General features: G+C 43.5%; 1 protein-coding gene across 1 annotated transcript in view; it reads right to left on the reverse strand.

Annotated features, from left to right (window-relative positions):
* The window catches only part of LOC145351309 (ran-binding protein 17-like), a 925,757-nt gene that overhangs the window by 716,827 nt on the left and 185,626 nt on the right, over nucleotides 1–23,304 (reverse strand). The window contains exons 5-7 of the mRNA XM_080200932.1: nucleotides 19,092–19,157; nucleotides 18,432–18,536; nucleotides 10,875–11,040 (exon numbers count right to left, since the gene is read on the reverse strand). Coding sequence (XP_080057058.1) covers nucleotides 10,875–11,040; nucleotides 18,432–18,536; nucleotides 19,092–19,157 — 337 coding nt within the window. The remainder of the gene's footprint in view (nucleotides 1–10,874; nucleotides 11,041–18,431; nucleotides 18,537–19,091; nucleotides 19,158–23,304) is intronic.

Here is a 23,304-nt window from a genome sequence, read left to right on the forward strand (position 1 = left end):
CTGTTTCTTCTGCAGAACAACAATCAGAAAGGGTGCCTGTGAAAACCTAAAGGAGAATACTTCTGTCACTGAAGAGTTTGGCAGTTAAGGTTTGCAAGAGAAAAACAGTCACTTCGTAAGGCCCAAAAGAGCTGGTGGCACTTCAAAGATTACATACACCAACGTTATTAGATTGTAGCCCAATCATACTACAGCATTAGAACATCATGTCGCTCAATTAGTAGATCAAACCCAGATTTATTTCAGACTCCAGAAGAGCACAGTTCAGCATTAGACTTCCCCCAACATTAGGAGATCGCAGCCCCAACAACAACTCCTCAAAATTACTGGATACCATCCCCTGGCATTACTGGACCCCGTCCCGGCATGAACAGACCACGGCAGTATGATGGAAACACAGAGGGGACCATGATTGGCTTCGGAAGCATCTTGAGACATAATGAGCCATGGCTGCAGGGCTCAAGAGTTTGGTCTACTCTCAGAGGGCCTCTATAGCTTGGTCCAGACTGACAAGTCTATCAATTAAGGAATTCACAGCACGGCACTGTCTCAGAAGGCTATTGCCAAGAGGATCCAGAACTTTGTCCAGACTCAGAGGGCCATTGCTGAGGGCTGGTACACCATGGAGAAGACGCCTTTGGGCCTCCAGGGCTTGCAGAACAGGTGATGCAGTGGCCTCTGGAGTGCACTCTAGCTTTCCCTCCATCCAATGGAGTGTTCCAGGGACCCACGGACATCCCGAGGGAGCGGAAGTGCTGGAGACAATGCTGAGACCTTCCACCCAGGTGACCTCAGCCATTCCCAGGCCTGCCGAATCCGGCCCCCAGCCTGACACCAGTGCATCCCCCGAGCATCAGGATGAACAGAGTGTCACAGCTGAATCCGTGACACCTGAACGTCAACAGGGGCCTACATGTCCCAGTCCCCCAGGGGGCATCACAGTCCATGGCTGACTGCCTCCACCTCTGATGTTCATCCTGGCAGAGCACCTAAACGTACCAGTAGGCCATGTGAGGTTAAGAAGAGGCTCAAAGTGTCATTCTGCGTGAGACATGTCCATTGGCCCAACGAGTCAGCAATCCCCAATTCCTGGCACCTGTGCCAAACCCCTGCCTGCCTTTGCAGTGGGGCCCTATAAGTCTATAGTGACAGACAGCTAGCATGGCATCTTCAGCATCCACCAAACCCTGAGCTTCCCTGCCCCCCCGCCCAGCACCCCCAACCCTCAGGACATTGGACTGGACAGTGGTGTTCCCAACCTTCACTTAGATGTGGGCATTCGCAATGAAGTCAGACATATGGGCACTAAAGCCGTCATCACTCTCCTGCCTGGACCAGTAACTTGCTAACACGGTCAACCTGGTTTGATGTCAATGGGACACATGGCAGTGGTTATGGACATGAGATGGTGGGTATGGGGGATGTTGATGGCTCTGGCAGTGGAGTTGCAGGGTTCACTACATGTCCTAATCAGAGAACGGAGAACTTTATGGTAAGTAGGGCCTCCCTCGCAGTCCTGTCTTGCCGGACCCTCGCTGCTGTCTGCCCTCAATCCTTCAGCTTCTCCTTGGCCTCCTCCTCTACTTCCTGGGCCTCCTCAGGGGTATCAGATTGCCCCCCACCCCCCCACCTCCTCCAGGATGTTTCCCCTCTGCTACGCCAGTTTGCAAAGCAAGGCACCACGCTAAGGGAGACTCTCAGTGAGCTGTTCTGGAGGGCCCCACCAGAGCGGTTCAGGCAACGGAACTATATCTTCAGCAGCCACTGCAGTCCTCAATGACAGACTGGGTGACACTGTGGGCCTCATTGTAGCAGGTCGCTGCCTCGCTTTGGGACCTCCATATAAGTGTCATCAGCCAAGGCCTCAGCAGGTAGCCCTTGTCCCCCCATGAGCCATCTCAGCTGCCTGGGATGGTCCTCAGCGACCCCGGGGAAGTTCAAGCTGCACAGGATGACCCTTGATGTCATGCACATATGCACATGACGTTAAGCAAGTGGTTGCAGACCACCTCTACACACCTCTTTATGAACAACACTCCGTGATTGAATGGGGTCCACAGAAGGAAGGGGGGAAGAAAGAGAGAGAGAAAGGGACAGCACGAGCTAAAAAGAGAGAGAGAGAGATGGGCTGCCGAATCTGGCCACACCCTCACCATGACAGGCACAGAGAGCATATGGGTGGCTGTGAGAGCGTCCCCATTGGGAACTCCGAGGCATAGACATGAGTGCACCCACCTGGGCGATTGGCGCAGTGAGTTACAGGAATTTGATTTGATTTGATTTATTATTGTCACATAGAATCATAGAATTCCTACAGTGCAGAAGGAGGCCATTTGGCCCGAGTCTGTTCTGACCACAATCCTCCATGCCCTATTCCTGTAACTCCACACATTTACCTTGCTTTATTAATACACAGTGAAAAGTATCATTTCTTGTGCGCTATACAGACAAAGCTTACCGTTCATAGATAAGAAAATGAGAGTGCAGAATATAGTGTTACAGTCATAGCTAGGGTGTAGAGAAAGATCAACTGAGTGCGAGATTTGTCCATTCAAAAGTCTGATGGCAGCAGGGAAGAAGTTGTTCTTGGGTTAGTTGGTATGTGTCCTCAGACTTTTATATCTTCTTCCCGGAAAAGGGTGGAAGAGAGTATGTCCAGGATGCATAGGGTCCTTAATCATGCTGGGTGCTTTGCTGAGGCAACGGGAAGTGTTGACAGAGTTAATGGATGAGAGGCTGGTTTGTGTGATGAACTGGGCTTCATTCACAACCCTTTGTAGTTTCTTGCAGTCTTAGGCAGAGCAGGAGCCATACCAATCTGTGATACAACCAGAAAGAATGCTTTCTATGGTGTTTCTGTAAAAGTTGGTGAGACTCGTAGCTGACATGCCAAATTTCCTTCATCTTCTAAGTAAGTTAAGGCGTCAGTGGGTTTTCTTGACTATAGTGTTGGTATGGGGGGTCCAGGCAAGATTGTTGCTGATCTGGAAATCTAAAAATTTGAAGCTCTTTACCATTTCTACTTCATCCCCATTGATGTAGACAGGGGCATGTTCTCCACTACTCTTTCTGAAGTCGCTGACCATCTCCTTCATTTTGTTGACCCTGAGGAAAGATTATTGTCATCGCACCAGTTCACCAGATTCTCTATCTAATTCCTGCGCTTGTCTCATCATTGTTTGAGATCCAACCCACTATGGTGGTGTCATCCGCAAACTTGAAAATCGTGTTGGAGGGGAATTTGGCCACACGAATGGCTTGACATTCAGACAGAAGGTGGAGAAGCCCCCTTATGACTCGCATGGGATGGGTGACTATTGTAGGGGCAACTGCAAAGTCCGTGCATGTGAGGAACTGTGTTAACAACTGCTAAGCTGCCTTGATTGCAGCAACAGCTGTCAGGCCTGCTGCTTGTCACTGTGAGTGGGGCCTGGGATGGAATGTCAGCAGTCAGCCACTGAGCCTGTCCAGCAGACAGATGGCAGGATAACTAGAGTGACATCAGTAGAGTTGGGAGTCGACCCCATAAGCAATCCCTCGGGGCTCGCTCAACAGCCAGGGGGAATGCGTGCAACACAAGCCCCAAAGCCAGCACTGACCTGTGACATGAGGACCCGCAGACTGACACAAGCCTTGCAAATACCCATGCAAGCCCCCCCACCTACCCGGTAGGAAAGGATCTTCTAAGGAAGAGTGATTATAAGAACATAAGAAGTAGGAGCAGGAGTAGGCCATCTCGCCCTTCGAGCCTGCCCCGCCATTCAATAAGATCATGGCTGATCTGAAGTGGATCAGTTCCACTTGCCCGCTTTCTCCCCATAACCCTTAATTCCCTTGCCTACCAAAAACCTATCTACCCATGACTTAAATATATTTAGCGAGGTAGCCTCCACCACATCAACGGGCAGAGAATTCCAGAGATTCACCGCCTTTTGAGTGAAGAAGTTCCTCCTCAACTCCGATCTAAACTGCACCCCCCCTTTATCTTGAGGCTGTGCCCTCTAGTCCTACTGTCCTTTCTAAGCGGGAAGAATCTCTCTACCTCTACCCTATCCATCCCTTTCATTATCTTATACGTCTCTATTAGATCCCCCCTTCATCCTTCTAAACTCCAACGAGTACAGACCCAGTCTATTTAGTCTCTCTTCATAGTCCAACCCCCTCATCTCCAGATTATTGTATGATTTTAAATTCAGCTTGACGGCAATAAAGTCCCACACTAGTTTTCTGGTGTTAAACCAAGGTAATTACACAGACATGAGGACATATTTGGCCCAAGTGGACTGGGCAGAAAGATTAAAAGGTTGATGAACAGTAACAGATATTTAAAGAGATATTCAATTCCTCACAAAAAATATATATTCCATCAAGGAAGAAAGATTGCCAGAGGTGGCTAACCTCCTATGGCTAAGTAAGGAGAGTAAAGATAACATAAAGACAAAAACTAAGGTATAGCACATTGCAAAGGTCAGTGGCAGGCTGGAGGATTGTGAAACTTTTTAAAACCAACAGAGGCTTACTAAAAAAGTAACAAAAAGAGCACATGTGAATTATGAAATAAATCTAGCGCAAAACATAAAACCAAATAGCAAAAGATTCTATAAGTATAATGGAGGCACAGGAGGCACTGTTTATAATATTCCAAAGTTCCTTGGATTCTGGAAAGATTCCGATGGTTTTGAAAAAGGTTTCTGTAACACCCCCTGTTCAAAAAGCAATAAAGGTAGAAAATAGCTAACTATAGATCATTCGGTTGAACGTGTCATTCGGAAACTGTTAGAATTCATTATTAAGATAGTAACAGGAAATTTGGAAAACCAAGATGTAATCCATCAGAGGCAGCATGATTTTATGAAGGTTAATCATGTTCGACAAATTTTCTTGAGTCTTTTGGAGATGGAGTAGGCAAAGCGGATAATCGGGCTCCTGTAGATGTAGTGTACCTGGACTTCTACCTGTCCAGGGATGCGTAGGTTAGTGGGATTAGTGGGTATAATATGTAGGGATATGGGGGTAGGGCCTGGGTGGGATTGTGTTCAGTGCAGACTCGATGGGCCGAAGGCCTCTTTCTGCACTATAGGGTTCTATGGTTCTACGACTTCCGGAGACATTTTATAAGGTTAACAAATAAAGAAAGATCATACAGGATTGGGGCTGATAATATTAGCTTGGTTAGAGGACTGGCTAACCAACAAAATTAGACAGTGAGGATAAATGAGTCTTCTTCTGGTTGGCCAGCTGTAACAGTGGGTTGCCTTGGACCCCAATTATTTACAATCTATGCTAAAAGCTTGGATGCAGAGATATACTGTACTATAGCCACATTTGCAAACAACACTAAAATAGCAAGTTGCATTGAGGAAATAAGAAATTTACAAATGGATAGGGATATATCCATATATAAGGGCAGCACAGTGGCACTGTGGATGGCACTGCTGCCTCACAGTGCCAGGGATCTGGTTCAATTCTGTCTTCGGGTCACTATCTGTGTGGAGTTGCACATTCTCCCTGCGTCTGCATGTGTTTCCTCTAGGTGTTCCGGTTTCCTCCCACAGTCCAAAGACGTGTGAGTTATAAGCCAGCTTCTCATCCATTGACTCTGTCAACACTTCCCGCTGCCTCAGCAAAGTACCCAGCATAATTAAGGACCCCACATCCTGGACATACTCTCTTCCACCCTTTCTGGGAAGAAGATATAAAAGTCTGAAGACACATACCAACCGACCCAAGGACAACTTCTTCCCTGCTGCTATCAGACTTTTAAATGAACATACCTCGCACTCCATTAATCTTTCTCTTCACCCTAGCTATGACTGTAACACTATATTCTGGATTGACCATGTTAAATTGATCTTAGTGTCAGGAGATTAGCACGTTAATATGTGGGGTTACAGGAATAGGGCCTGGGTGGGATTGTGGTCAGTGCAGACTCGATGAGCCAAATGGCCTTCTTCTGCAGTGTAGGGATTCTTTGACTTTCTATTCTACGATATGGATAAGTCAGGCCAATGGATCAAATTGTGGCAGATGCAATTTAATTTGGAAAAGTGTGAAGCTATCCATTTTAGTCAGAGGAATAGAAAGGCAACTTGCCACCTAACTCGTGGGACACTTCAAAATACTCTGATGCAGATAGTTCTGAGTGTCCTTATGCACAAATTGCAGAAAAGTGGCAGGTGCAGCAAGTAATAAGGAAGACAAATAGAATTTTGGAACTCATTACTAATGGAATAGTCAAGAAAAGTTGCAAGTGTATAGGGCATTGGTGAGGTCACATCTGGAGTGCTATGTTCATTTTGGGTCCCCTTACTTGAAAAAGGATGTAAATGCATTAGAGGTGGTTCAGAGGAGATTCACTAGATTGATTCCAGGCATAAAGGACTTATCCAATAAAGAGAGATTGAGCAGTTTAAGCTTGTACTCTCTGGAATTCAGAGATCAAATTGAGATATATAAGATGCCAAAGGAGATTGACAGGGTAGACAAAGGAGATTGACAGGGTAGACGTAGAGTGGATGTTTCCCCTTGTTGGACATTATAGAATGAGAGGCCACAGTTTTAGGCTTAGGGATGACAGATTTAAAACAGAAAGGGTTGTGAAGAGGACAACAGAACATTAAGCAAATTTAGTTTTATGCTTATTTAATAGTATCACAAGTAGGCTTACATTAACAGTGCTATGAACTTACAGTGAAAATCCCACAGTCGCCACATTCCGGCGCCTGTTCAGGTACACTGAGGGTGAATTTAGCATGACCAATGCACCTAACCAGCGTGTCTTTCGGACTGTGGGAGGAAATCAGAGTGCCCAGAGGAAGTCCACACAAACAAGGGGAGAATGTTCAAACTCCGCAGACAGTAACCCAAGCCAGGAATTGAACCTGCAGTGAGGCAGCAATGCTAACCACTGTGCCAGCATGCTGCCTAAATTTGAGGAGATGGATAGGTTTTTAATTAGTAGAGGGATGAAGGGTTATAGGGAGTGGGTTGGAAGGTGGAGAAAAGGCCGAGGTGAGATCAGCCATGATCTTGTTGAATGATGGAGTAGGCTCAAAGGGCTGAATGCCCTACTCCTGCTCCTAGTTCTTATGTAAGACACACTGGGTTGGCTTTAAAAAGGATATGAACCGTAGAGCCATAGAATCTCTACAGTGCAGAAAGAAGCCATTCGGCCTCTCGAGTCTGCACTGACTCTCTGAAAGAGCATCTCATCCAGGACCTGCTGTCTGTACTATCCCTGTAGCCCCACACAGTGACCACGGCTAATCCACCGAACCTACACATCATTGGACACCAAGGGCAATCTAGCATGGCAATCCACCTAAGCTCTGGGATGTGGGATGAAGTGGATACGCCGGCGTTGGACTGGGGTAAACACAGTAAAAAGTCTGACAACACCAGGTTTCAGTCCGATTTATTTGATAGTAAATTCACTAGCTTTTGGGTTAGCCCCTTCGTCAGGTGAATGGAGAGTTCTGGCCTCAGACACAGCATATAAAGCACAGACAGTTTACAGATTACTGATTAGAATGCGAATCTTTACACCTAAACTGCTGTTCAAGTCTTAAAGTGGCTAACAATCTTGGGTTCATGTCGCACTATCTGTAACCCCCGTGATTTGCCTGGGTTTGCAAAACCTCACTCACTGTACTGTCTGGAGACAATACACATCTCTTTAACTTGTGATCAGTGCTCCTTCCACACACATTGTTAGCCACTTTAAGACTTGAACAGCAGGTTAGGTGTAAAGATTCGCATTCTAATCAGTAATCTGTAAACTGTCTGTGCTTTATATGCTCTGTCTGAGGCCAGAACTCTCCATTCACCTGACGAAGGGGCTAACCCGAAAGCTAGTGAATTTTCTATCAAATAAATCGGTTGGACTGAAACCTGGTGTGGTCAGACTTTTTAATGTGGGATGAAACCAGAGCACCCGGAGGACACCCATGCAGACATGGGAAGAACATGCAGATACAGATAGTCACCCAAGGCAAGAATTGCATCTGGGTCCCTGGAGTTGTAAGGCAGCAGTGCTAACAACTGTGGCGCCATGCCACCCTGGCAAAATTGCAGAATTTTGTAAGATAAACAAAGGTGGTACTCCCTGGATGGCTAAAGAGATACAATGAAATAAAGCAGTGAAAAAGTGCACATTACAGCTTTCATATTGATAACACAATTGAGAACCAAGCTGAATCTAGACTATTCTAGATTCAGAGAGGAAGCAAAAAAAATGAGAAGCTAAAAGAGATTATGATAACAGACTGCTAGCCAACATAAAAGGGAATTCAAAAGTCTTCTATAGCATATAAATTGTAAAGGAGTAGTGGGTCGATTACAAAATACAGAAATCCACAAGTACATCTCGTGATGGTACTGTGCTTTTAAGAACTGTTTTTCTGTCATGTTTCTGGTGCAGGATTTTTTTAGCAGTCAGTTCTATTTATCAGTGCTACTTTGTCAGGGACCAGCAACCCCTGTTGATATTGCAGAAACACAATTGGTCTAATTGCTAGAATGCTTGTCTTAATCTGCACTAACACAGTCCTATTATTTTATCCCTGGGGATTTTCAGAGTAGAACTTAATTAGGTTGACGGACAGGAAAAATTATGTGACTGGGTGTAATAAGGCTAGAAGAAATCAAGTCAGTTGCTGCTTGGGAACCTTAGAGAGAGGTGGCTCTCTCTGTGTCTCTCTTGATTTGGAGATTCAGATCTGCCAGAAAATGGGTCTCTTTCTTTGAGGTTCTACTGTTTGGAGATGGATCTTTCTCTGGAAGCTTTTGTATGGGAATCAGAAGATTATGTCTTTCTGTATCTGTTTAGAAGGGTTAAAAGGCTGGAAATCAAGCATCCATGTGAGCATTTTTTTTGCTAACTGATTCTGAAGGAGGATTTATGTTTGTAGGGATATTGCTTACAGTAGAACTATAGAGATAGTTAAGAACTATTCCTTATCATATTTAAGTATTTCCACTGATAAAGGTTATGCCAGTTCTTTTTGTTATATTCTCTGTTCTTAAATAAAGTTTGTTTTGATAAAAGCTCCCTAATGGCTCATTTAAATCATACCTGAAGTGAAACACCTTCTGCCAAATCAAAAATTGTTGGGGTCCAAGCTAACTTCATAATCTACCATGGAGTTTCTGATCTGGTCCCTAACAATCTGCACAATTGTTGAACCTTGGTAAGTCACTGGTTCAGCCTCAACTGAAGCAGTGTGTCCAATTCTGGGCACCACACTTTAGGAAGGATGTGCACACATTGCAGAGGGCTCAGAAAAGATTTACAAGACTGCATGCAGGGAGGAGAGACTTCAGTTACGAGGATAGATTGGAGAAGCTGAAGCTGATCTCCTTTGAGAACAGCAAGTCAGAGGGGATTTGATAGATGTGTTCAAAATCATGAGCGGTCTGGACAGATACAATAGGGATTAATTGTTCCCATTGGTGTTAAGGGTTGCACACTAGAGGACAAGAACTTATGTTGAATGGTTAGGATCTGGAATGCATTGCATCAGAATGTAGTGAAGGCAGATTTAATCATGATTTTCAAAAGGGTATTGGTTAATTATCCTAAGAGAAAAAAATTGGAAGGCTGGGTAGTTTTACTAGCTGATAGTGGCCTCCTTTTATGATAAATGTGAGATATATTCTATGATTCACTGATTCCACTATATATTACAGCGAGCTTTTCCCATTTCTGATGAAAAGTCAACAAATTGAAAATGCAACTGTTTTTCTCTCCACAGATATTATCTGACCTGCTGAATACTTCCAGCATTTTCTAATTTTATTTCATGTTGAACTTACTTCATTGAGTTTTTTGATGAGGGTAACATGGTTGATGGACTGCCATAAAGCATTTTATGAAGTTCCACAAAATAGTTTGCCAGCAAAATTGAAGCCCGTGCCATGAGGCATGATTGTGGCACAGTGGTTAGTGCTGCTGTCTCAAGCGCCAGGGACCCAGGTTCAATTTTGGCCTTGAGTGACTGTCTGGGTGGAGTTTGCACCTTCTGCCTGCATGGGTTTCCTCCAGGTGCTCTGATTCCCTCCCACAGTCCAAAGGTGTTAGGTGGATTTGCCATGCTGAGTTGCCCCTTAACGTCCATAGATGTTAGGTGGATTGGCCATGGTCAATGCACAGGGTTATGGGGTTAGGGCAGGGGATTGAGCCTAGGTCGGGTGCCATTCAGATTCTCTGTAGATCCAATGGCTTGGTTGACCCTTTTGGTATTGCAGTGTTGGTATTGCAGGAATTCCAAGCCCTTATTACTCTGAGTAAAGAACCTACCTCTCACATCTGTCCTATATCTATCACCCCAGAATTTAAAGCTATGTCCCCTCGTGCTAGCTATCTCCTTCCGAGGAAAAAGGCTCTCACTATCCACTCTATCTTATCCTCTGACCATCTTATATGCCTCTATTAAGTCACCTCTTAACCTCTCTAACGAAAACAGCCTCAAGTCCCTCAGCCTTCCCTCATTAGACCTTCCCACCACACCAGGCAACACCCTGGGTAAATCTCCTCTGCACCTTTTCAAATGCTTCCACATCCTTCCTATGATGCGGCGACCAGGACTGTACGCCATACTCCAAGTGCAACCACACCAGAGTTTTGTACAGTGCAACATGACCTCATGGCTCCGAAACTCAATCCCTCTACCAATAAAAGCTAACACACCGTACGCCTTCTTAACAAGCCTATCAACCTGGGTGCCAACTTTCAGGGATCTATGCACATCAACGCTGAGATTTCTCTGCTCATCCACATTACCAAGTATCTTACCACATTAGCCCAGTATTTTGTATTCCTGTTACCCCTTCCAAAGTGAATCACTTCACACATTTGCTTTATTGTTCCACCTCACCTGTCCTCCAGTTGGTTGGAATCTGCACAGTGCAAAGGTCATCTGTAGATTCATCAGTTGAGCTCCCAATGAAGTCAAAACTAAGGCAGTTCAGGACAAGTTTGAGGAGGTGCATGACCAAATTGTGTTCTCTTTGGTCCTGAAGGTTTAAGGGCTTCGCCAACACCTAAACAAAACAAGAATCTTAAAACAGGAACAGTCTGGACTGAAATCATAGAGATCTTTATAATTATATTCCTTTGGTTGGGTTCTGGAGAAAAGACACCATCAGATGACGCATTGATCATGAGGATCTCTTTTCCATTTTGCATTGTGTAAAAGCACTCAACAAGAATCCGAATGGTCAGGAATGGAGAAATTTGGATGGTGGGGGGGGCGAGGTAGGAAAAAGAAACCTCATTGAAGAATCACTTTAGGCATGATGGTGATTTTTAATGAATAAGGAATCGAGAGACTTGGATAATCTAGACATCAGGAATTCACATCTCCCCCCCCAAGGTTTGAGAATTTGAATTCACTTGAAAAAATTCTGGAACTAAAAAGCTGATATCAGTAAAAGTGAACATAAAGCTGTTGCATTGTCATAAAAATCCAATCATTCACTCATGTCCTTTAGGGAAGGAAACTTGACATCTTTCTCCTGCTGGGCTATCCATGACTCCAGTCCCAATCCAACACAGCTGACTCTGAGGTGACCTCTAAAGTAACTGAGAAAGCTATTCATTTGTACATGATCAGCTAGGGGTTGTCTATAAAATGCCAGTGAGACTCACAGTTGAAGAATAAACTTTAAAAAATAATTCAAAACTTATAATATTTTAAAAACTATAAAGCAAAAACATCATTTTTTTAATGCACAGAGAAACTTGCATAGGTATAGGTCATTTAGCCCTTTGGCTCCGCTCAAATTCAATAACCTGATCCCACCTTCCCCAATATCCCTTGATCGCTTTAGCTCATGATCTAGCAGTCAGCACAGTCCAATAACTGCACCATCCCCTGAAAAAAATTCAATCCAGATTTAGATTCTGAAGTCGCTCATTGGTGAAGTAGGTCCCAGCTGCAATGTTATCTTGATTGTTAGGAATGTTATCTTGACTCATGGTTAAAATCACCAAGAACCAAACCAACTGCTCAATGTAAGTGATCATTGTGAGTTTTGTCAACATTAAGCGGACAGAAAGTAAGGAGATATATTCAGAAACATCTATACCAATAGAAAGTGGATGGCACACCACTCCATAAGAATGCACTACTCTTCTGGGTCGAAACTAAGGGAGCAGATAGCTCTATGGGGAGTAGAAATAGGCTAACCTCCATTTGCAAGATATCTCTGAAATTACAAGGCTTTCTGTTTCCCTCAATGAGAATAAGATAATGGGAAATAAGATAATACCTTTTGAGTAAAGGATTCATACAACTGAAGTGCTGTGACAGAGATTCAATCAGTCAAACCTATCTACCTGATTTTCCCAGATACAACAAACTCTGGAGCCATTTAGTAACTGGGCAGGATCCAATTCTGGGATTCCGGCATTGGCAATTTTTGCCGACGTGCGCAAGTAACAAATCAATAACTACATTCCCACCCTGGCCAATTCCATTGCAACTTTCTGGGAGACAGGCCAACTTCTCCATGACTCATGGATCACAGCCCCTCAGAGGAGTCAGGAACCTTTTGAAGGATGAGTTCAAAAAGTCCTACACATTTTCCCAGTCAATCCTCATGCTCACCAGCCACTCCCAATTCCCAGTTTCTCCCAAGTCTCCATTTCCTGGTCTCAGTCTCTCCTGTGTCTCCATTCCCCAGTCTCAATCTCTCCAGAGACTCCACTCCCCGATCTCAATCTCTCTAGAGACTCCATTCCCCAGTCTCGATCTCCCCAATCCTGAATGCCCTGGTCTCCCCTGTCTCGGCCTCCTGAGTCTCCATTCCCCTGTCTCCATTCTTCACTTTCCTTAACTCCCCCAAAGCCATGTTTTCCATGTCTCTATCCCTTCCCAAATTCCACTTTTTCAATTTCTTCATTCTTAGGGTTACTGTCTATCCTTGACTGTTTGAGACTATCATAGTGCAGTTTGTAAATGAAAGACATTCCAACAGTGTTTTTCGAGGTGCATGGAACAGAAAAGCCTCAGGATCTTGACCCAGCATTGATAAACAGCAATATATCTCCAAGTCAAGATGATGCTTGCAGGTGGCGGTATTCCCTTGGACCTGCTGCCATTGATCTACCAGGTGGTAGAGGACAGGGTTTTAAAAGACCAGTCAAAGGAACCCTGCTGACCATTGTATAGATGCACATTTCGTGCTGGTGGTGGATTGATTGAATGCTTAAGGTGGTGGATGGGGTACAGATTAAGCAGGTTGTTTTGTTCTGAAATGTTGAACTTTCTGAAAATTATTGGAGATGCAATCTCTTCCTGAGTCCTGATTCCCAAGATTCTATCCTCTTCCTGAGCTGGCATTCCTAGCTCCCATCTTTCATTCCTTTGCACTACCTCCCTAATAACCTACCCCCCACATTCTTCCCTCATTTACTTTCCTCAATCTTCCTGAACCCCTTTTGTCAAAATTGTATCGTTCATGGTTCATATTAATACCTTCGTGATAATGCTTAGTTTTAGGAAGAATAAATTTGTATGGATAAGGTAACTAAAATTCTGGACTTTAAAAATTGCCAGGATACCTCTAGTAGTGGCAGTTCAAAGGGTTCCATGTATGCTTATGAGATCAGAATCAAGACAGTGAAAGCCACAAAACAGCAGGTGACTTTAATTTGGCTGGGCAACCACAGACAATAAGTCAGTGGAGAACTAGCCTGGCTTTATTAGAAATGTAAATTGTTCAGATAGATATACCTCAGAGTCAAAGACTTTGGTTTTCCTGCTAAAAGGTTAATTGATGTAAATATCTATTAGACTTCTCAACTATCCTCTGTTGTCATTGACATTAGCAATTCAGCCTTGGTTGGAATTCTGGGAAGTTGTGGGAATTTTTTCAGAAAGATTTTGATGTTGGAACTGAAAGCACCCAAGGTGGTGAGTGTAAATCCGAGTTCAGCAGCAAGAGAGGATCTGTTAAGCATTCAATTGCTGGTACATCAGAAGCAAAAGGATTTTTAGAAATCAAAGGTATTTCTGAGGTGGAGGCACTTTGATCAAGAATAGAGTGAAGTCCATGCTTGAACTGAAGTGCCCACAACTGAGAGATGTTTAAGAAGCAGGACAGGGTCATTTTGGTGGAGGTGCCTAGTAAGACTTGAAGAAAGTTCATATCCCAAGAACCTTTAAAAACCTCATAAGTAATCAAAGACTTTCTAGTGGAAAGTGAAAAGGAAAGTTCAATTGAGGGTTTTAGTTTTAAAATACAAGTGATTGTATGTACTTTTGGTTGTAAAGTATAATGAATAATCTATGATAACGTTTAATTCGTAGTCTTTACTTTGTTCGACTCATATAGAAAAATAATGTGTTTAAACCGTGGAATCTTGTAGCTTAACTATTACCAAGAGTTTTGAATTTCTCTTCAAATGTTAACAATCTCTTGGGAACTGGAATATTATTCTTCTGTCTCCATCACTGACAAGTCCCCATTCCCCAGTCTTCCCCTCTCTCTCCAAGATCCCACTCCCTAGACTCCCTCTGAGCTCTCATTCTCCATTATCTCATCCCCCCCACAAGCCCTCATTCCCAAATCTCCCTTTCCAAGACCCCATTCTCAGTCTTCCTCTCTCTCCAAGCCTCCATTCCTCAATCTCCATACCATCCAATCTAACCCCCATGCTGACAACAGTGGGTTGGAGGGTGGGAGCAAACTGCAGGAGGACATTTAAATTTCTAATCTCCTGAGACGCTGTGATATTGTTCTGGAAGATTTGGGAACCCTAGGTGTATAATCGGCAGTTAATTCAATATCTCCAGTTTTACAATGCTGCCTTCATTTGGCTCCGGATGGCACTTTCTCTTATCTATTTGTAATATTGTGCAGTCAGAATTATCACAAATTATTAATTGAAATCAGTTAAATCACAATAATGTTTTTTTCTCTTTGCAGTTCATCATTTTGGAACAAGAACATAATATTTAACTAGCAGAAGAAATTGATTGCTTTTCAGTTTCTGGTCAGCATTTCATTTCTCCTTTATTTTATGGTTTGGAGAATATTTTAAACAATACAAACATGCTTAAGAAATGTATGCTAAATAAAATAAACTTTGTATGTTGGGGAGAGGCTGAGAGATCCACATTCATTTCTCTAACAAATTCCTCTACTAACCTACCATTAGTTTGCTTGCAAGTGGACCTGAATATACTCTCAAATGCATATTAAGTATTTTAAACGTGGTTGTTTCAATTAATTTAGTTGTGGTCATTTGATGCTAGAGAAATAATGGCTAAGTTACAAAATAGGACTGCACACACTCCGAAGAAAACCAAATATCTTTGGTGCTACAGCCAACTGTAATAAACAAATGGCCATCCAGAGTCAAAATATTGGCTTCATTCTGCCTCCACAGATGCTGTCAGACCTCCTGAGATTTTCCAACATTTTCTATTTTTGTTTCAGATTCCAGCCTCTACAGTAATTTGCTTTTATATTGTTGTTATAAACATAGAACATAACAGCGCAGAACAGGCCCTTCGGCCCACGATGTTGCGCCGACCAGTCTTTTTAAAAAAAAACACTGACCCACTAATCTAAACCAATCCCTTTTCGTCCATAAACCTATCCACAGATCTCTTAAACGCCCCCAAACTAGGCGCATTTACAACTGCAGCAGGCAGGGCATTCCAGTCCCTCACCACCCTCTGGGTAAAGAACCAACCCCTGACATCCGTCCTATAACTACCCCCCCTTAATTTAAAGCCATGCCCCCTCGTGCTAGCTTTCTCCATCCGAGGAAAAAGGCTATCACTATCCACCCTATCTAAACCTCTAATCATCTTATACGTTTCAATAAGATCCCCTCTTAGCCGCCTTCTTTCCAGCGAAAACAACCCCAAATCCCTCAGTCTCTCCTCATAGGATCTCCCCTCCATAACAGGCAACATCCTGGTAAACCTCCTTTGCACCCTCTCCAAAGCTTCCACGTCCTTCCTGTAATGTGGGGACCAGAACTGCACACAGTACTCCAAGTGCGGCCGCACCAGAGTTGTGTACAGTTGCAACATAACGCTGCGACTCCTAAATTCAATCCCCCTACCAATAAACGCCAAGACACCGTATGCCTTCTTAACAACCTTATCTACTTGATTCCCAACTTTCAGGGATCTATGTACACATACACCTAGATCCCTCTGCTCCTCCACACTATTCAAAGTCCTCCCGTTAGCCCTATACTCAACACATCTGTTACTCCTACCAAAATGAATTACTTCACACTTCTCCACATTAAACTCCATCCGCCACCTTGCGGCCCAGCTCTGCAACCTGTCTAAGTCACCCTGCAAACTATGACACCCTTCCTCACAATCTACCACACCTCCGACTTTGGTATCATCAGCAAACTTACTAATCCACCCAACTATACCCTCATCCAGACCATTTATAAAAATTACAAACAGCAGTGGCCCCAAAACAGATCCCTGAGGCACACCACTCGTAACCGAACTCCATGACGAATATTTACCATCAACCATCACCCTCTGTCTCCTATCTGCTAGCCAATTCCTGATCCAAGTACCTAGATTACCCCCAATCCCATACATCTGCATTTTCTGCAGAAGCCTACCATGGTGAACCTTATCAAACGCCTTACTAAAATCCATATATACCACGTCAACTGCCTTACCCCTATCCACCTCTTTGGTCACTTTCTCAAAGAACTCAATAAGGTTAGTAAGGCACGACCTACCTGCTACAAAACCATGCTGACTGTCTCTAATCAATTCATTACTCTCCAAATAACAATAAATCCTATCCCTAATAATTCTTTCTAAAACCTTGCCCACAACAGAAGTAAGACTCACCGGTCTATAATTCCCGGGGAAGTCTCTGTTCCCCTTCTTAAACAATGGGACAACATTCGCTGTCCTCCAATCTTCCGGTACTATACCAGAGACCAACGATGACCTGAAGATCAGAGCCAGAGGCTCTGCAATCACTTCTCTTGCCTCCCAGAGAATCCTAGGGTAAATCCCGTCCGGACCAGGGGACTTATCTATTTTCAAGCCCTCTAGAATATCCAGCACATCCCCGGTATCAACTGCAATACTGTCTATTTTACACCCCTGCACCCCAGTGTCCTCCTCAGCTACATTCATGTCCCCCTGCGTGAACACCGAAGAGAAATATTGGTTCAATGCCTCTCCAATCTCCTCCGGTTCCACACACAACTTCCCTCTACTGTCTGTAACTGGCCCTAATCTTGCCCTAACCAACCTTCTGTTCTTGACATACGTATAGAACGCCTTAGGATTCTCCTTAATCCTATCAGCCAAAGTCATCTCATGTCCTCTTTTAGCCCTTCTTAACTCACTCTTCAACTCCCTCCTAGCCAATCTAAAGCTTTCTAATGCACTACCTGAGCCCTCAAGCCTCATCCGATCATAAGCCTCCTTTTTCTTCCTAACCAACGAATCAACTTTTTTAGTACACCACAGTTCCCTAGCCCTACCAAATCCTCCTTGCCTGACAGGGACATACCTATCACAGACCCGCAGTAGCTGCTCCTTGAAAAAACTCCACATTTCGGACGTTCCCAGTCCCTGTAATCTCCTAGTCCAACCTATGCTTCCTAATTCTCTCCTAATAGCCTCATAATTACCCTTGCCCCAGCTAGAACTACTGACCCGAGGTTCATGCCTATCCCTTTCCATCACTAAGGTGAACGTAACCGAATTGTGGTCACTATCACCAAAATGCACACCAACTTCCAAGTCTAGCACCTGGTCTGGCTCATTACCCAGCACCAAATCCAATATAGCCTCACCTCTAGTTGGCCTATCTACATACTGAGTCAAAAAACCTTCCTGCACACTTTGAACAAAAACTGATCCCTCTAACGAGCTAGAGCTATAGCAATTCCAATCAATATTAGTAAAGTTAAAGTCCCCCATAACAATTACCCTATTACTTTCACTTCTAACCAGGATCGTCTCCGCAATCCTTTCCTCAACCTCTCTAGGACTTTTTGGAGGTCTATAAAAGACTCCCAGCAGGGTGACCTCTCCTCTCCTATTTCTAATCTCCGCCCATACTACCTCCACAGACAAGTCCTCATCAAACTTCCTCTCTGACACTGTGATACAGTCCTTGACCAATAATGCTACCCCACCCCCCCTTCTACCTCATTCTCTACTCCGACTAAAGCATTTGTGCCCCGGGACCTGCAACATCCATTCCTGACCCTGCTCTATCCATGTCTCTGAAATGGCCACAACATCAAAGTCCCAGGTACTGATCCACGCTGCAAGTTCATCCACTTTATTGCGAATACTCCTCGCATTAAAGTAAACAGTTTATGATATTAGTGCATGGTGCTCCAATGCATCACTAAAACATTTTGTGAATTAAGTTTATATCCTGAGTTATTGGGCTGAATGTTGTCTTACCTCCCTCAGTAGTGTACAAGCCAATGTGAAAATTTCTCGTAAACACACATCACGAAATGAGATAGCTATTCTTCGGTGCTTGGATAGTGGTCTTGTTGAATCAGCCTGCAACACAATGTGCACGGAACTAATTCAGCTGATGCTAGGGTGCTTAAATAAACTTGAATAGTACCTACATTTGACCTTTTTAAATCAGAAAATATTTTCATTCCTCTTCCTGGCCGAAGTGAGTGAGTGAGCAGATCTCAGACCTTTGCCATATGAACGTGAAGCTTATGCAAAGGGAAGCACAGGAAAGCTCATTCCCTTGGGGAAGACAACGAGCCCTATCTGACTTTGCTAAAAGAAGGATCACGTTGTACAAGGGATGCATTAATTCCAGTTGCAGCACCATCATTATTCTGATAAGACAGAAACTCAAGCAAAATTCATCAAAATACATGATATTGCTAATGGAGAGAAAAATCCTGTAAATATTTTCTTACCCCACTCTTAACTGTTTCTATATTCCCTCCCCTTCCTCCTGTTCCCCATTTTAGTCCAGTTCTTACTAGGTTGCTTGAATACTGCAATTAATCTTGACATATCTTGACAAAGCTACGAAACATCATCTAGTAACTCTTAAAAAAATGTAAGTTATTATAAGAATTGTATGCGTACCATGTTCATTTCCTGTGTAAGTTCAGACAAGATCATCACACCGATCATACAGTGTTCCACACTGCCCTAAAACAGACATTAAAATATGGTTTAAATATGAGTTAACACAAGAATTCAATAACTGAAAGCAGCAGAAGCATGATTGCTCATACAGGCACATGATGTTAAAAAACAGTTTTTTCAAATCACATAACAAACAATAACAAAAATTTGAAAATCATGAGGGGTCTGGATGAGTAGACATGAGAAACTACTCTCACTTGTGAAAGGTTCAAGAATGAGAGGACGCAGTTGTAATGTAATTGGCTAAAGCAGCAAAACGTTTTTTGAGAAAAAATCTTTCTCACACAGTGAGTGGTTAAGCTCTGTATTGCACTGCCTGAGACTTTGGAGGGGGAACTTCAATCGGAGAATTCAAAAGGCTGTTATCTAAAAAGGAAGAATGTGCAAGGTTATAGGGAGAATGCAAGAGAATGGCACTAAGAGAACTAACTGCTCATTCGGAGTGCCACTGAAGGTGTGATGGGCTGAATGTCCTCCTGCACTGTAATGATTCTGTGAAGTGTGCCCAACTGCTCTGCCATGATTGTTGGATGCCATGCAATTGACATTTCTAACACAACAACAGCACTATTTTAGGCATGACTGGTGAAGTTGTAATGTTTATATGGAGCATCCTTGCCAATATGTTACCTTCAAAAAAATTACAACACAGAAATTTTAAGGACTAAAAGTACCATTCGGCTCAAAATAGTGAGCCATCACATAGTCCTCGATCATTTTTCTTTCAAGAAATTAGCCCTCCTATTTTAAAATCTGTTAGGTATGTAGAAGCATTTGGTGGCACAATAGCATCACTATTGTCTGCTGCTGAAAACACATATATTTCATGCAAGAACACAAACAGGAAACCAAAATAGTAAAACTCTGCCACACACCAATTAAATTGCAGCACTATTGAATGTTTTATAAAAGCTTAATGTCTACTCAAGGTGGTTATTTAATAAACTTTCTAAAGATCCATTTCAAGTTCACACAAGAAATCACACAGACATTATCAAATGACACAGGTAAAACTTAACTGCACAGTGACAGTGGAAAACACACCACACCGGTGACACAACAACGACAGCCTACAAACGACTGTGAAGATTTTAGAGGCTAAAGTTCTGGTAACATTACAGCACACTGAAGCAATCACTTCTGTAACCAAACGTGCCACCAAAAATGGCAATTTGTAAAGACTTCTGGAACAATTGGGCAAAAACTAAAACAGCAGGCTGCCGCCTAAAAGACAGAGACAAACAAGCTGCAACTCCGATGACTGAATACACAGGATATGGGTCATCTCCAGGACAAAAAGGGGCTGACTGGTCAAACTGGGTTTTTACCAGACATAGGGGCGCCGTAACCCCTTATTTGGGAGGGAGGTGTCCCCAGCACCGACAGACATGGCCGTTGGAGACGCACCCAGAGATTGGTGTGCAGCACCCGATTGGGCTTTATCGATCAGGGTGATCAAGTCCTGATTGATTGACTGGCAATGGCCAAAAGGGGCGCAGAACCCAACGGGGTATAAAGATGCTGCACACCCAAGAATCTCTCTCTGACCCCACGAACGAGCTACAACTACAGTGATCGTCGCCAGCAACAACCAGCACGAGGAAAGCCACTACAACCAAGAAGGAAGGAAGATCAGAGCCATAGCACCAGACCAGACCAAAGAACCAGACTACGCAGAGGACTACGGAGACCAGCGCACAGATAAAGGCCAATATCTGCTTGGGTGCTTGCCAGTCACACAAAGTTAAGTCAAGGTCTCATATTAGACTTGAACTTCACTATTTTCTTTAAGATAACTTATTGTTGGTTGGGTAAGTGATTTTTGATTGAGTGTTTTAAATAAATATTGACTGTACTAACAAGAAGTCTACTCACAATTCTTTGTCCATCGTATAAGGGTTAAAACAGACTGTGCGGCAGGCACAACAATTGGCGACTCTGCCGGGACATTGACAAGAAGTAACCTTGTTGCTCTGATATCGGATCCCACAAAATCTATATTGAACGATTATTTAAAACTCAGAGCCAAAAGGTATAAACTCCTTATTGGACAAATAATACTCATAGGAAATTGTTTATTGTGCATTCTAACAATTGTTACTAACAAGGAGGATAGGGTAAACTCCATAGGTTTACATTAGAATCTGGAGGGATTAGGACTGGAACATCGCCCAAAGCCGTACCCGCAGTCCAGTCAAGTCCCTACCCCTTGTCATTGAATACAGGATGGCAGGAAACAGCACAGAGACAGAGATGTGTTCCATATGGGAAACAAAAATCAGGGAATATATTAAGAAGAAAGGATGGCCTCTATGGGCAGAATTTTGTGCCAATACTGAGACGGGACTGGGATCCCTAGGGCAAAAGTATTGGGACGATCAGAGGAAAGTTCAGGGAAAACGTGCAGACAAATGTGAGAAAGCAACTGCCATAGTGAGCTGCTAGGACAGCTGCTAGGAACAGAAAAAGTATTAAAGACAATTCGTAAGGAACTGGAGGAATCGAAACAGGCACAGGAGGAAAAGGAGGAGGAGATTAAGAAACTAAAGAAACAGCAGCAGGAGAAGACAGAGCAAATAAGAGCCGAAAAGGACAGAGAGGTACATGTATTAAAGAGAACCAACCAGGCAAATTTATTACATCTGGGCAATTTTCAAATCCAGTATTAGACAGCCTACCAAGACACCCAGCATGCTGTCTTGGCGAAAGGTGAAGCCGAGCTGGCGGTAGTATGATTGGAAGCTAAGTGCACCGATCTACAGGCGACAATAAAAGCGCTACATCAAGCCAGTAAAGAACAGAGACAGACAACTGCTGACCACTCCAAACGCCAGTGAGAAATTTCACGGCTGGAATCCCGATTATCAGTTCAAAACGGATTTATGTATACCTTCAGGACAGTAGAGGAAGAGGAGATGGAGAATGCGGAGAGTTAAAGGAGAATGCTAAACTTTACATTACGCGAACCAAGGATTGGGGTCCACCACCAACTTTCCCAGGGAAAGTCATATCCACCGCGCCCCAGATTCAGCTCCAGTCCCACGCACCCAGTGACGACTGAACGTCGGGTAGGAGAGTCTCAGGGCCCAGCTGTTACATAAACGACCCCAGTTATGGTGGCACAATTGGCCGAAATCGCAAATAAAATCCCAACCTTTGAGCCATTGGCTGATCCACACAATTTCTTTGAGGATGTCAGGCAGCAGAAGATAATGCAAGGGCTAGATGAAAGGGAAGAAGTGAAACTAATAGTTGGAAAACTAATAATACTTGGGTGCAGCAAGCGTTAAAGTGGTGGTGGCAATTTGAGAGCAAGAAATGGTAAGGAATAGATATATGCCACAGAGTGGTGATGGACTTCACAAATGAAAAGGGAGAGGAGGAGTTCATGATGGCAAGTGCAGTTTCAGCAAGAGGCAGAATGAAGAAGCAATAAAGCAGGCTAGGGGATGGAAAGGCATGACTACATATTAGGTGCGTAGTTACAAAGGCCAGTCGAAAGAAAAGGACATGGGTTGATCATATAATGTCAAACCATCTACGAAAGTAACTGTTGATACACTATTAAAAGCTGGCTGCCAAAGTGAATAGAACAGTTTTAGAGAAATTTTAAGCACTATGGTTGCTTTAAAGAAGTCAAAACCTTTAAGGAACTTAAACCTGCTGACCATTATGGAAAGTCTGGTCTGGGAAGGACATGGAGGAAAAGGGATTGGTTTAGATTAGTGGGTCATTGTTTTTTTTAACTGGTCGGCGCAACATCGTGGGCCGAAGGGCCTGTTCTGCGCTGTAATGTTCTATGTTCTATGGAGCCCTGGTAGATGCATGAAATTTCTGTAGTAGCAATGACCACTGGGATATGACAGCCCTGGCTACCACTTTATTGACAGAGATTTATTGATATATGATTCAGCTGCCAGAGTCTGCTGGCAAAGAAACATTGGCAAATTCCGTAATGTTTACATCTGTCATTCAGCTGCTGGGACTTGGTCCCCACCTCTGTTTTACCGATGTCCACTGAGATTTCAATTGTGATCTAGAATATCAAGCTTAGGAACTTCTAAGAGGCCATTAGAAGTTGGAAACTCCTGAGTAAAATAACAAGCCAATGAACTTTATCATACTTTCCAGCTTTGGTGAGGTAAAAAAT

Source organism: Carcharhinus amblyrhynchos, chromosome 13, assembly GCF_965287045.1.
Source record: "Carcharhinus amblyrhynchos chromosome 13, sCarAmb.v2.hapA, whole genome shotgun sequence".
Taxonomy (NCBI): Eukaryota; Metazoa; Chordata; class Chondrichthyes; order Carcharhiniformes; family Carcharhinidae; genus Carcharhinus; species Carcharhinus amblyrhynchos.